Source organism: Ochotona curzoniae, unplaced genomic scaffold (genome assembly GCF_017591425.1).
Source record: "Ochotona curzoniae isolate NIBS_2020 unplaced genomic scaffold, NIBS_Ocur_1.0 contig_2210, whole genome shotgun sequence".
NCBI lineage: Eukaryota > Metazoa > Chordata > Mammalia > Lagomorpha > Ochotonidae > Ochotona > Ochotona curzoniae.
In genome coordinates this window covers 17,437,745-17,452,237 of record NW_024465369.1, presented here as the reverse complement: position 1 = coordinate 17,452,237, position 14,493 = coordinate 17,437,745, and the positions used below count along the sequence as shown (strand labels likewise).

Here is a 14,493-nt window from a genome sequence, read left to right as displayed (position 1 = left end):
CACTTATGGCATGTAAATACATAGTATTTACATATGTGAAAAATGCTGCCTAATATTCCAGTCACCTTTATTTCATGCCTGCCTCTTGCACCAGGAGCTTTAGTCCTAAGGCAAAGAAGCCACTTTATTCACCTGTGTGTCCCAGCATCTTAAGGCCTTCTTTGCTACAGATACCCAAGCAAAACACTGACTGAATGAATAAGGCCAGATTACACAGGATTAAAAAAAAAAGAAGAGCAATCTTCAACATAAGACCCAGTAACAAGATAACTGTTGTGCCACACACACAAGGAAGTTCAAGCCCAAGGGTTATCACTGAGAACCGAGCAAAAGGCTCATTACACACTCTCTGCACTGTAACAACACAGCCATTTTACTAGGGACATTTTTAAACACAAAGGTTCAGAAAACAGTTGTCTGAAAGAGAGCCTTCAGAAAGCCTCGAGAGGACAACTGTTCCTATGGGGGGGAAAAAAGCCATTTTCATCACAAGCTTATTTACCCTTTACTATTTCAGCAACAGACAGGGCTTATTCATCCAGTTCTTATTTTATCTCTAATTCGGGGGGGTTGGGGCCAGAACATACAATAACTGCTGCTTGTGAGTCTGCAACAACAAAAGGAATACATGCTCGGGGCCCAGTGGCATGGCCCAGCAGCTAAAGTCCTTGCTTTGAACGCACCGGGATCCCATATGGTCACCGGTTTTGATCCCAGCAGCCCCACTTCCCATCCAGGCCCCTGCTTGTGGCCTGGGAAGGCAGTTGAGGATGGCCCTAAGACTTGGGACCTTGCACCCATGTGGGAGACCAGGAGCAAGTTCCTGGCTCCTGGCTCCGGATTGGCATAGCACCAGCCATTGCACTCATTTGGGGAGTGAATAATCGAATGAAAGATCTTCCTCTCTGTCTCTCCTCCTCTCTGTATATCTGACTTTGTAATAAAAATAAATAAATCTTTAAGAAAAAAAAGGAATACATGCTGAAAAGATGCTGAACTTGTTATCACAGGGCTTTCTATTTAGTGGGGAAGATTATATTCATGGACATGTTTCATTCTATATTTACATATTTTTAGAATTACAAATCAAAACACTGTTAGAAGCATAGCTTTCAAGTCCTCAAAGTTTGATTTTCAGCTGCAGTGCCAACTAGAAACATGGGTCCTTGGGCAAGTTAACTTTTCTAATACTGAGTCTCTCACACACCTAGTGAGAAAGTAGCTCTTTGCAGATATCCTGTGCTGTCTCTAATGTTTACAGAACATGCACAGTTAATGTCACTTGAGAGCTGCCTGAAAATGTGTGCAAGAAGCAAACCCACTACCATAGGTATAAAGACTTAACCATGATACTGAACTCTGTGAACCTGCAGACATACAACAGGCATAAGAATTCCCCAGCCATTCTTCATTCCCTTTTGGAGATCTGGAGTCCTGTGAGCACAAGTGCCTGAAGGCCCAGGCATTAATACACACACACACACACACACACTCTCTCTCTCTCTCTCAGCTTTTGTGGCCTCTTCTATGGTCCTGCTCAAACTTTTTGTTTGTTTGTTTGTTTGTTTTTTTATCATTTTTCCCTGTATCTGGGGTTAGGGGAATAACAAAGGGAAAAGCCCCATCCAATCTCCTAGTTTCTGAAGATCTAATATGCATAAGAATGCCCTCCCCTACAGCTATTTTAGTGCAGAGTTGAGCATAACAGTTGCTGTTCCAAGCTCAACTGAAGGGGATTTAAAAAAGAATTTAACTCCATACAACTTTCACCAAATTGAACCTCTGTACAAAATCCTTAGCTATCCTTAAAATTCAACAATTGTTTAATGGAAAGATTAAGAAAGAAGAAGACTGCGAGCCAAATGCAGTAGCAAATTACAGCAATCAAGTGATCTCTCTTGCCTGTCCCCAGAGATCCACTTGTGGCTTAGAGCAGATGAAGCAGGCCCTTCCACTCCACAGCCTTAACAATGTGTTTTTTTTTTTTTCGGGGGAGTGGGTGGTTTGCAGGGGGAAGTGCAGCATTATTGTCATGTGTGCAACTGAGCTGCAATCTCAAAGCTCTCAAGACACTCAAAGTACACAAAAAGCATTTTGTCTCTACTCTTGCAGTTTAGCGTATCTCTACACTGGTAGGGCAGCTCTCCGCCCTGTTTGGTTGTGTGTGTGTGTGTGTGTGTGTGTGTGTATTTCTCCCCAGTTACATCCTATGCCAATTTACAATGAGGTCAGATGCTGCAGCAGGACTCATACAAGGTAGATAATGCATACTTAACACATTTATCCAGAGGGTATATGAAAAATAAATAAGCAGCATGCACAGATGGCATCCCTCAGCTAACTCAGAAAACATTCACATTGAACAACAGAAAACTCAAGTTCTCACATCAGACAGGCCTGGATACAACTCCTGCCTCCATTATCAGGCAGTAGCCACTTTCTCACTCAGAGCCCCACTCTCCACTGACTAAAACCAGGACAGCGGTCTCTCCCATAGAGAGCAATGAGGAGCATCAGAGATACTGCTCACACAGCACCTCATACAACACCAGAGGCTCGGAAACATCACCTTCTTCCACTGTCACATGTTCCAGAGAGTTGCTGTAGCAAGTCCTAAAACAGAATCACAAGTCTCACCCTTCTTATTTACCTTCCAGGCCCATAATCTCATGCCCTGTGTGTATCATTTAACAAAAACTTGCAGAAACAGAAGACAATTTTGAGAATGCCATGCAAACAACCCTGGACTAAATGACCAAAACAAGGACTGCTGCTCATTCAAACTTGCCTGGTTCCAAATTTATAACAAACAAAAAAAGACATTTCACTTAGAGAAAACACCTTGCACTTGTGGTATCTACTTACTTGATGACAGCTGACTGTGACAAACTCATTTAGCCTAACATCTGTGACAAGCCACCAATTTCCTTTGGACATTGTAACTAGCCTTTTCCTCTTCCAATTCCCATGTCTTCTTTAAAGAGCCAAGCGAAGGCGCAGGCATGCAGCGTAGCAGTTAAGATGCTGGCTGGGAAACCCCACTTTTGATAGCAGGTGTTGTGTGTCTGAATTCCACACTCAGCTCCAGCCCCAAACTTTAGATTCCTGCTAACACATGCCCTGAAGAGAAGCAGGGCTGGTTCAAACATTGGGTTCCATGTGAGAGAGCATGTGAGAGAGAACTGGCTCCTGTCTCTGGCCAGCCCAGTTTGGCCCAGGCCTCAGCTATGGTCATTTGGGGAGTGAACCAACAGATGAGAATGCACTCTCTGTCTGTTCTTTCTCTATGCCTCTCAACCAAATGCAGGTTTTAAAAGTTTTTTTAAACAACAAATCAAAACAGCACTTTAAAAAATCAAATCAAGCAAAGCATGATGCCAAGTTCTTATCACAAAACACTCAGTGTTCCTGGGCACCAACTATAAACAAGTGATATGGGGAATACCAAGATGAGTAAGGATCTGTGACAAAGTGTCTTTCCAACACAAAGGCAAGGTGTGTGTGACTAGCAGTGAGCCAAGTGTGATCAGATAAACTAAGTTCCCCAGCAGCTACTCAAGTTTCCATTCCCCTTTGAGCAGACAGCTTCTCTAACTAATCAAGTTGGTAATTATCTGCTAAGACCTTTCCTGGGCCAAGCACCGTGCTGGAAAAGGAAAGGTTGCCAGGACTTGTAAGACTTGCTCCTTGTCTTCCAGGAGCCTGCAATGCCAACTGGAAGACACAACAAAGACAAGGGGATGGCTAAGAATGGGAGGCAGGCTACAAAGCCATACATAAAAGCATCTCCTTAGTTTACAGTCACACTCCCACAAGGTAATGACAATCAAATGCCTCTGAATATGAGCTCTAATTCATACTATAAAGAGATCAAAGCAGCCAGAGCTGTTTTTCCCACCTCCTCCAAGTTCATGGGGGCCTCCAAGGACACTCAGAAAGGTGGGCTTTCAGAAATCTGAAGGCTGAATGGAGCGTCAGTAAGCAGAGATACCATTTGGGCAGGAAATCATCATGAGAATAAAAAAGGCAAGTGCAGGCCTGCTCCGGAGGTGGGGATGAGGGGAAGAGGAAGCAGGAATTAAGCAAACTCCAAGCCTGAGACCTATAAAGAAATAGAAGAGCAGACAGGTCGGGCCAACTGTGTCCGGCTTCCATTAGAAGGGTGGGAAGGACACAGAAAATAAAGAGAACAAGACTGGCAGACCATTAACAAGAAACACAGCCAGGGACCCCTCTGACTGGATCTAATGTCCGGAATGATGTGTAAAAGAGTTTTGATGAGAAAATGAACATGAGGAAATTCATAATCTTACAGCTTATAACATTTCTAAGCTCATGAACGAAGATGATAAATGTAACAGGAATCTATTTTGAGAAGACGTGCACCTGGATAAGTATGTCATTCTAAGTACTGATGTTCCAAAGTGCAAATGCTCATTTTAATTTTAAAAATCCTTTTCCATTCTTTCTTCTGGGAGCATTAAGTCAAAATGTCCTCTTTTCAGAGCTACAGAGATCATTCTATGCCATTCTAACACAAATACATTAAGGTTATCCCAAATGAAATAACAACAGCAGGGAAACACTGTGGTGTCAGTGTTTGTTAATGGCTAGGCCTCCTTGGTACGGCAAGTCTCTCCAAAGAAATGGTGGAAACCTCACAGCTCAAATCATTTAGAATCAGACCACAAGCACAATCCTGTGGCCTCCTTCCACCACTTAAGTGTGACCATTAGGAAAGTAAACTCAGGTGAGTGCCCGGCTGGGGAGGCCAGGTGCCAAGTTCAACTACATCTGAACTGGGAGGGGGAGATTCTTCCTCCTGACCTGAAGGCTGTGTGCCCAGTTTTAAAAGGGGCTTTTTTTAAAAAAGGATGACTATGTAACATCCTTTAAAAAACAAAACCTACTAAATTTCCCCACTATCAATAGAAAAATTTACAGGGGACCAATCTTGAAAACATCTAATAATTATTCATAAAATAACAAAAAGCTACATGTTGAATGTTAATGAACTGTCATTCAATAAAGGCTGGGGCCTGAGAAACTCAGGGAACTGGGAGATGTGTGAGTCAAACCAATGTTTTCCAAGAAGTCTCATGTGAGACTCACACATTCCACTGGGACAGGAAAGCATGGCAGCTGAAAACTGGCAGGCAAAAATGCTCCACACAGCCTGAAGGCCCCCCATTCCTAGGTGGTCTCTCTAGGGTGGCAGGCAGATGGCCCAATAGGGCAGGAAAATGGTTTGTGCTAAGGCCTAAGGAATCCAGTGAGGCCAAGTATGTAGCATCCTGCTCCCAAGAATCAAGGCTTGAACTGGCAGCCTAGGCTCACTAGCAGAAGTCCTTTGGAATGAAGAACCCATATTAGTCAAAATAACCCAGTGTCACCAAAAAAGGTAAAATTTCGATAAACTATAAAACTGACCATATCAGGGATTAAATAGACCAGAAATGAAACTGACCTATAGAGCAATGCACCTGGTCCAGCAGGTTTACCATCTGTTGATAATGGATTACCCAGGCAAAGAGGCTGCTGCCATGCTGCAAATGTAATTATACCGTACCCAACTTCTTATAATTCCAACTACCATAGTGCATATATATATATATATGCCTAAGGAAGAAAATACTATGTAACATCATTCAACAACAGCAGATGAGGAAGATGCTCAATGTTCCCACCATTATAAAAGTCTTTACCTTCCCCACAAAAAATATAGCTCCACTATTATCCTTTAGTATGCCATCTAAAACCATACTTTCCCTCACTCTATCCCCAATAAGTAGAAAAATATGTCTGGTCTTAAATCAACTACCTACATTTCCTTGAAAGATTCTTATATGACCAAATGAAAACGAGACAATGATTGCTTCTATCCAATCAGTTCCAGAAAGCCACATTTTTTGCCCTCAAACCCCAAACCATAAAGGCTCCAGATTGTGAATAAGAGAAATTTCTATTTGTTTATGTTATAGCTAATAAAGGAGAAACCAGAGTCCTGCACTGAGAACAATCAGCTGATTCTTGACCTAGCATCCTATTTATGTTTCTATTCTCAAAACTAATTGCTTATATAAGCATGCCAATTTGCCTTGATTATAGGATTCTTAATAAATGGATGTTGTTTACATTTCACAACTGTATTTGAGTTTCACTCTAGGAAGCCAAGCTCATCAAGTCTTTGTAAGTGGTAAAACCAGAGATCAAAGCAAAAGGCCTGAATTGAACCAACAAACAATTAGGCTTGAGAATGGAGCCCAGAAAAAAAACATATTTGATGTATTGATTATTCCACTACAGAGGTAAAGCTGAGGGTTGCTGTTTAATGTCAATCGTAACACATGAAACTTTGCATTTGAATAATTGCATTTGAATAATTTGATGGCCATTTCCTAAACAGCTAAATAACTTTACCATTCAATAGATTTTGAACATTTTTTAACTTTGCTCCACCTTGTCCAATTTCTCCAAATTTTCTCTTACTTCTTAATCTCTTTCCTAAACAGTTTTAACTCTCAGGGCAGAAGAGGAAAATACTCTCTTTCAGCATGATAACTCTCAACCCTGGCATCATCACTTTTAGTCTACTTCAGAGCTTTTAAAATTCTGATGTTCAGATTATACCCCAATTTTATCAGCCTTTCAGGAGGGCACCCCAGGTCAGTGTGTTTCTGGGGTTCCTCAGGAAATGTCACTGTGCATCTAAGTTTGAGAAGCATTGTTCTGACTTACCAATAGCTTCCTTATCCTACCCCCAAAGGAGGGGTCCTACAAGTTCCACAGAGAAAAAAACCAACAAGGGAAGAAAGCCAGGTTCCTGAGAAAACTCCTCTTCTAGAAAAGATGTGAAACAGGCAAGATACATCATTTTTCAGGCATCATTCACACCTCTGTGCCCAGCACCAGGCACACCACTCAAAATGCAAACCGACACCTTCCCAAAGCCAACAAGGTTTTAGTAAAATGCAGGTGATGGGTACTATCTGCTGCACAAACATGGCAGCTCACCCCCACAAACAGCAGGGTCTAGGTAACTCCAGGCTCTCAACTTGTGGCCACAAAAACAGGGCAAGTATTGCTTTAACAAAAAGTGGACTAGTAAGAGTCACTAAAGCAGTGATAGGTTGTCTGCAAGCAGTGAAGATGTGATCAAGTATTACAGAAACCACAGACATGTCCTAGAAAACACATGAAACTAGAAGCAAGAGAGTCCTGAGTCAGGTTCCCACCTGCGAGTACTGGTGGGCAAGCTTTTCCACTGGCTGTTAACAGTGAGAAAGAAGGTACATTTGCTTCTGTCAACATTAAACACCGTTACGCCTCCAAGGAAGAATCGGTTATTTCCCATTTGGGGATTCCCAGCCACCCTGATCCAATTCTATGGGCCTTTAGCTGAAGCACAATCCGTGAAGTAAGATCTCTGGTCTATCAGTGTTCCCTGGTTATGGCTTCCAAATTGTATCACTGGAAATTGGTGGTAGTACGGTGAAGCAGAGTTCTGGAGAGGAAGACGGGGTGGCCAGGGAGTAGAGATGAAGATCACTCTGTGGAATGAACAGAATTTCAATAGTCTATCTCTGCGCCCAACATTCAAGTAAGGTGTTGAAGAAACGAACAGCCCAAAGCTTAGGAGAAACATGCTGCTTGTCATCTGGAGAGGGCAGGACTCTAAAAACAGCCACTCTGCCACCAGAGGGGGCCCTGCCAAGCCCCTGCACAGCTGGTAAGCTCACCTTTGCTCCTTAGCTCTCTCAGGCTGTTTTTGTTTTGTTACGCCCCTAAAGATTCAACTACTTGGTTTCTCAAAGGATTCCAGATACCAGGGCCTTTCTTGCAAAGGAGAGCCAGTCACCTACAATCTGTATCTTTTGCATTAGCCACTGTTTTGACACCAATGACTTAAATCTGAGGAACAGGAAGCTCACTTCCACTTTGTTCAGGTACCCCAAGCATTAAGGACAAACCAAAGAGCACAGCTCAGTAAGAGCAAGTCCTTCAGGCCACAGTTCTTATGAAGTCAATCCATCTCTGGAGCTTCCTTTCTTTACTCATATTGGAGCTCAGGAGAGCCTTACAAAGACATCCTTCTCCACTCCCAGATGCTGAAACTCAGTCCAGGACTTGCACATGACTTACCTCGAGGAGAGTGCCTTTCAAGCTAATACCTGACTTGCTATACTTCAGGTAAAGAAGAACTCTGGCTACCAGCATGGTTCATGTAACTCTACCCAAACAACTCTAAAGGACAGCTCAGTTGGTTTTCTGACCACTCTGTTAAAATAGTTTCTCTTAGGTTCACAAGACTTTAGTCACTGACCCTGGGGAATTCTATACCACACACCACACTGAAAGTAACTATCCACTTTTTCCACACCTAAGTTCTTCAAAACACAAAGTCATGTAACAGTTCACTATGGATCATGTTCTGCCAATGACACACTTCTTGAGCGCTATAATTTCCATCATCTTACAGCATCCTAACAGTTGTACCAAATTTTATTCTATGTACAAGACAGGAAAACCAAGGATCCAGCAAACAGTTTAACTTGCCCAAGTTGGTGTATTCTCAAAACCACTTCTGACTGTCAGGCCAACTCTCCCAACCAAATGATAGGACATGAGTACAAATAATTCTTAATCCTTAAGGAATTAAGGGCAGGCAAGCCTTCACCTTCTGCAATTTCATCGGTTTAACACTGCCAGGTACCCAAACATTTGACTTTATAGGAAATCTTTTGATCAGCTTTTATCCTAGATACTCAGATCTATTTTCACAGTTCTTGTTGGCATTATTAGTGTAGGAAGTGCACACCAATAACAATGATCTGCATAGTCCAAACCATCTAGAACACTCGGAAGTGTTAAAAAAAAAAAAAAAAAAAAAAAGCTCAGGAAGTTACTGCCTAGGGTGAAGCTGCAATAATGGTTCAAAGTGACAACACCCCGCCCCCTTTCCACACTCTCTTTCCCTCACAACAGGAGAAAGGATTTGAGAAAACAAATCATCAGCATCTGATGGCTTCACCCTACTCCCATTCATCCATCTGCTCAACAGACTTCACTGCAGGTGCCTTCCTTGGAAGTAACTGAAAGGGAATATCACCTTGCAGTGGCAATCAACCTCAATACTAAAACTTGACCTTCCTCGTCCCTTTTACAGATAATTACATTTGGAGTATATGTACATTGCAAGGATAGGTTGTATTGTCCCCCTGGCTTGGAAAAATCTAAACTTTCCAACCAAAGAACGTCAAGTTGGCCTGGAACAGAAAAACTACGGAGTAGAACTGTGGAACAAATCCATCTTTAACTGCATGCCAGAAGGAGAGATGACTATAGCACAGATGCTAGAAAAATTGACATCTAAAAGCAAACACCAAATGTTCCCCTTTTTGGTGACTACTGAAAATTGTCTACCAATCTGGAATAGTTTGAAACTTGCACTTACCAGAATTGGTAGTTTGCTTGTTTTGCATTGTTAAGATACAGCGCTTTTTTTCCTCCCGTTGCAATTCTAGGCCTAAATACAATAGGCGACATGTGGAGCAGGTTCAAATCCCAGAGTGGCTATTTAATAACTGTATGGGTTCAGGCACTTTAGGTAATCATTTACACACCCCTAATGTTGCTGATGGCTATAGTTACTGCAAGGAATAAGGGACAATTTGTAAGCACAGCGCCTACTCCGAGCAGGTACTCCAAAATATCTACTCCTTAAAAATGACTATTTTCAACCTCTGGCTGAGAGGAAAAGGAAATAGGGTCAAACTAATCAGATGCTGAAAGCAAGTCATGATATCAAATCTAGGATAATATTGCCTTAAACCATTATTTCCTAATCTGTCTTGTCTATTCTATTTGCAGTGCTGCCTCATACCTGATACCGCAGAGATACAGTGGCAAAGACAAAAAGACTTAAGTGTATTCTTATTCCTAAAGATCAAAGAATTCTTGGAACAGCTCCTCAACAAATGCATCTGAAAACTTAAATTTTAAGCTGGCCAGAAATTAGTGACTATTACGGAATGTCTGAGGCACAAAAGAAGATATTCTTTGACAATGAACCTCAGCTGTTCACAAAACCCATACAATGACTCTGAAAAACCACAGAATAAAGACAACTGGAGTATTTGTATATATTAACTCCAAAGTTAAACAATGTTGAAGAAATACTATGGAGACCCATATATTTAATCACAAATTGTAGAACTCCCCACAAAATACAGGCTTATGGTATACCTATGTCAGATATATCCTAGAACAACCAAGATTAAAATGGATGGCTTTTTAGTTTGAGGAAAAAGAAAAAAAAATTTAAATCCCACAAGCATACACATACACAAAGGTAGATACGAGGGAAAATGTTTAAATGCATTCAGTGAGCCAGGCATCTTTGCCCTTAAAGTCCTAAAAGTCTCTGTATTATGATGCTCAAGGCAGGTGCAAGGTGAGAGACTACTCGGCAGAAGGAAACTATTAAGATTTGCATGCAATCGAATGTCATAACACATGTCCAGTAGCTCATTTTCTTCTAGTAAAAACAAAAGCTATTCCTCTTATAAGTTATCCCTCCAAGGATATTAACTAGAGGGTCTCCCATTCTGTCCTCTTCACACAAACCCTCTAGCTTTACAGATGTGTACCATTTAACCTATAAAGGCTGGGAAGGGGGGAGGGGAGGCAAGCAGTCACTGAGTTTTGATCCCTCCCAAGGCCTTCCAAAACAAGATGGAGTTCCATCGCTTTGTTGACTCCTCCCCAAGGCTTTAAATATTAGAGCTGCAGTCTGTGAGGAATTGTTTTCCTAGCCTGAAACAGCTCGTTAATTATTGATGTAAGCCATACTTACAAAGAGGTGCTTGTACACTCTTCTGCACGGCACTGCCATCTAGTTCTCCCTCCAAAACACACACGTGGTCTTTACTACGTAGCAACATAAAATCAGTGGCAATAATGACAACACAATTCCCACTATTTAAGGGTAGTGGATTCTGCCATGTATACTTGGAAATCTGCCCCTGAAAACTGTCCTTCCAGGATTGCGTGGTTTGGACTGATTTCTTAGACAATTCATGAAGAAAAGCAAAGTTGAGAGCATCACATATACACTTTCAACAAAAAAAACTGATCACAAAATAAATCCCACTTGAATACCTCTATCAGCCAGTGGGGATATTCAGGAAGGTGTCCTTTCAATTCCTCCCTTAGATTGCCCAAGAGCCAGTGGGGCTCACTTGAAAAGTAAACACTACTTCACTGGTTGCAAAGGCATCTTACCCAGACAGTCCCAGAGCCGAGACTATTTCAAAAGCTTTCTATTCTGGAAAAGTCGGCCTGACTTTATTGTTTTGTTGTTTTTGCTTTCTGGTAGAGAGGCTTAGAATGCTGCAAACAACTTTTCACAAAGGACTGCATCCAGGAACTGTGTATGACACACAGGAGAGTAAGAGCAGCTACAACCAGCAACACCCCCAAGGAGCCTGTGGTGTTCACCCATAGTGGTCAACATCCTAAATTAGCCAACTGCTGGACTTCACAGCAACACTACCCCAACCAACCATGTTAATGACGAGACACTATTTTTCTAAAGATTAATTCACCCCATGTGTTATTAATCAGCAGGGTAACTGAAAGCTCATGTTTAGAAAGAAAAAGAAAACAAAAGAAAACGCTAGCCCAGTTGAGCAGAACTTAATTGCATTATTGTTTTTATTATGGCTGCTACGCTGGTTTCCCTGGGTCCTTGGCTCCTCCACCACAAATATCCAGACACAGAAGCACACATAGATGGGAAAACAGAAAACCAAGGGTCAGGAAGAAGAGCATTTTGAAGAGAAACGTTTGTCTCTGCAAAGACGGGTCAAGTATGCATCCAGGCTGCCTTGAGAAGTAATTAAGCCTTCACTCGTTTCATTTCAGACCGTCCCAACTTGCACCAGGGTGAGCAGCTGCGGGAGATCACGGAGGCTGCGGTGCCAGACAGACAACCCCATCCATCTCTCCGCCGGCCGCGCCGTTTCCAGGTGGCCTGTTCTACCAGCACAAAGCTAACCTCCCTTTCAGAGTATTATGCTCCGGGACTAGAGCAGCCCGTCCAAAGCCACGTCAACGGTCCCGCGTAGAGACCTCAGAGAACCGGCTTTTCACCTTAAGTCTTTAGGTTAGAAGCCAAAGAGTCCCGCAGGCAATTACGGTCGCTGACGGCCTCCACCCCAAGTCCCTGCGGCTAGTAGGGTAGGAGCAGAACCGGCGGGGAAAAGGGAAAAAGAGACGCGGTAGTGTGAGCAAGAGGGATGGGGCTCCTATCCCTTTAGAGACTAGGCCAGTGACACTGTGAGACTAAGGATGAAAAGCAGCGGCACAGCCCGGGTCTGGGGAAAGAGGGAAGCCGCCAAGCTCTCTTGTAGCTCGAGGCACCACGGGCTCTGGCCGGGAGGGGCCCAGAAACTCAGAAACCCAGTGGGAACGGCCGGACGGGGAAGGGGGGGTTCTTCCGAGAGTAGGATGTGAGGAGGAACGCGGGAGGCAGTGGGAGACTTCTCTGGTTGTGCTGGGGGAGAGGCAGAGAGGGGTCGCCCGTGCAGTCAGGACAGCTCGCAACACGTCCCCGCAAAACTGCACATTTTTGTGGTTTCAAATTGAAGACCAAGGAGAAGATGCCAAGGTTCAACCCCCTGCCTGGGGCGCTTTCCCCCCGCCCCCCAGCCTAGGTTTCGGAGTCCCCCTCCTCGCTTAGGGACCTGGGCTGTGCCCAGCTGTCGGCCTCCTCTATTCCTTTCGGGGACGCCCCCCACGCCCAAGCGCGACGTCCGCCCTCCCAGTTCGTGTCGGCTCCCCGCCCTGCGCGGCGACCGCGGCCGGCCGGCCACCTGCGCCCATCTGCCCCGGACCCGGCAGGCCCCGGCTGGGGCGCCCGAGGGAAGTTCCGCGGGCTCTCCCAATCCGGGGAAGGATTTTTTTTCTTTTCTTTTCTTTTCTAAACAAACAAATAAATAAACCTTAGCGGCTTGCACCCGCCTTCCCTTCACGCCCACGCAGCACCTCCCCTGCACACGCGCCGCGAGGTGCCTCTCCCGCCAGACAATGGGTTCGGAGCCGGCCGGGCTGGTTCGCTCGGAGCCCCCGGCCCCATTCCCCGGGACCCTGAAGAGGAGTGTGTGTGAGCGTGAGGGATTCCGGGTGCGGGGGAAGCGAGGTGAGGGAGGCCACAAAGGGGAGGGTGGGCGCCTCCCCACCCCGTGAGGCCAGGAGGTCACACGGGGCACGGGGAGCCGGGGAGGGGTGGAGGTCAGGCGCGCTGCCCCACGCCCGGTCGCCGCACACTCACCAGCACGATGGCAAACCGCTCCTCCAGTTCCCCCGGCTCGGGCATCGGCAGCTTCAAAGGCACGTTGTGCGCCCTGAAATCGGTCTGCTGTGAATCCATGCTCCCGGCGTTGCCCATGTCGGCCGGGGCCGGGGTCGCCACCGGCCCCTCGCGTGCGCGTCGGCGATCAGAACAGCTCCCGGCGGTCGGCTCCCCCACGCCCTCCGCTTCGCCCCGGAGAGTGTGCAGCGCACGCCGCTCCCTAGCAGCGCCCGGAGCTCAGCCGCCCGCCGGCCTCCCTCATGCTCTCCGCCGCCCCGGAGCAGCCCCGGCCTCTTTTCCTCGGAAAGGGTCGTCAGGGCGCCGGGCGCCCCCGTGCATGGTGCTCCGCCGGCACACCGGCCCCTGCCAGCTCTCGCGGCCAGCGGGCGCGCGCGCTGTGGTTCCTCGGCCTCCCACCGGAGCGGCCGGCCACTGCTGCCGCTGACACTCGCAGCCCACCCCCCGGCCGGCGCCCAGCGACCCGCAGCGCCCGCTCGCCCGGCACCTGGAGCAGGACAAACGCCGCTCGGCGCTCGCCTACACAATACCCCCTCGCGGCCCCCGCCCCCGGCCCGCTCCGCCCACCGCCCCGCGGCCTGCCGGGACGCGTAGTTCCCGCCGCCGGTGTCCGCGCGCGCAAAGCCACGCCCTCCCGGCGCGGCCGGCCGGGCAGCACCGCGTGCGCGCGGGCCAGGTGCGCCTCAGCGGCCCCGCTCCCGACGCCTGCGGCCCTTTCCACCCGGCTCTGTACCGCAACTGACGCGTGGGCACGCATTACAGATGAAGGAATGAATGAAACGGATCAGTGAGTCCATGCATGGATGCTGACCCCTACAGTCCCACCCAGGTCCTCTCCACAAGCCGGGAGCCGGGGTGGATCCAGGGGCGCTTGCCTTATTGTTCTTTCTTCCATATTCATGGTATGTGTTCTTTGATGTACCTGAAATGTTGGGTAAAATATGATACACTGGTATATGCTCACACTCTTCAGAGCTGGGTGAGGATTTAGTTCATTCCTGAACAAAGCACCTGTCCAAGTGCCTGTCTCTTACTGTTCCTTGAGGGAAGTTGGAGGAGAGGAGAGGGGGGCTGCCTCTGGCCCGGATTACTTTCTAGGCAAAAGCAGAAAATGTATGCTT

At 46.1% G+C, this 14,493-nt stretch overlaps 1 protein-coding gene across 5 annotated transcripts in view; it reads right to left on the bottom strand.

The window, feature by feature from the left end:
- The window catches only part of FMNL2 (formin like 2), a 306,297-nt gene extending 292,429 nt beyond the window's left edge, over positions 1–13,868 (bottom strand). For 4 of the 5 annotated variants that reach the window (XM_040971576.1, XM_040971578.1, XM_040971575.1 and 1 more), the window contains exon 1: positions 13,334–13,615. In XM_040971576.1, the coding sequence (XP_040827510.1) occupies positions 13,334–13,450 (117 nt within the window). In that variant the 5' untranslated portion in view covers positions 13,451–13,615. Of the gene's footprint in view, positions 1–13,333 lie in introns of all 5 variants that reach the window. The other variant, XM_040971574.1, reaches the window with a different exon arrangement.
- Between the last annotated feature and the right edge of the window lie 625 nt (positions 13,869–14,493).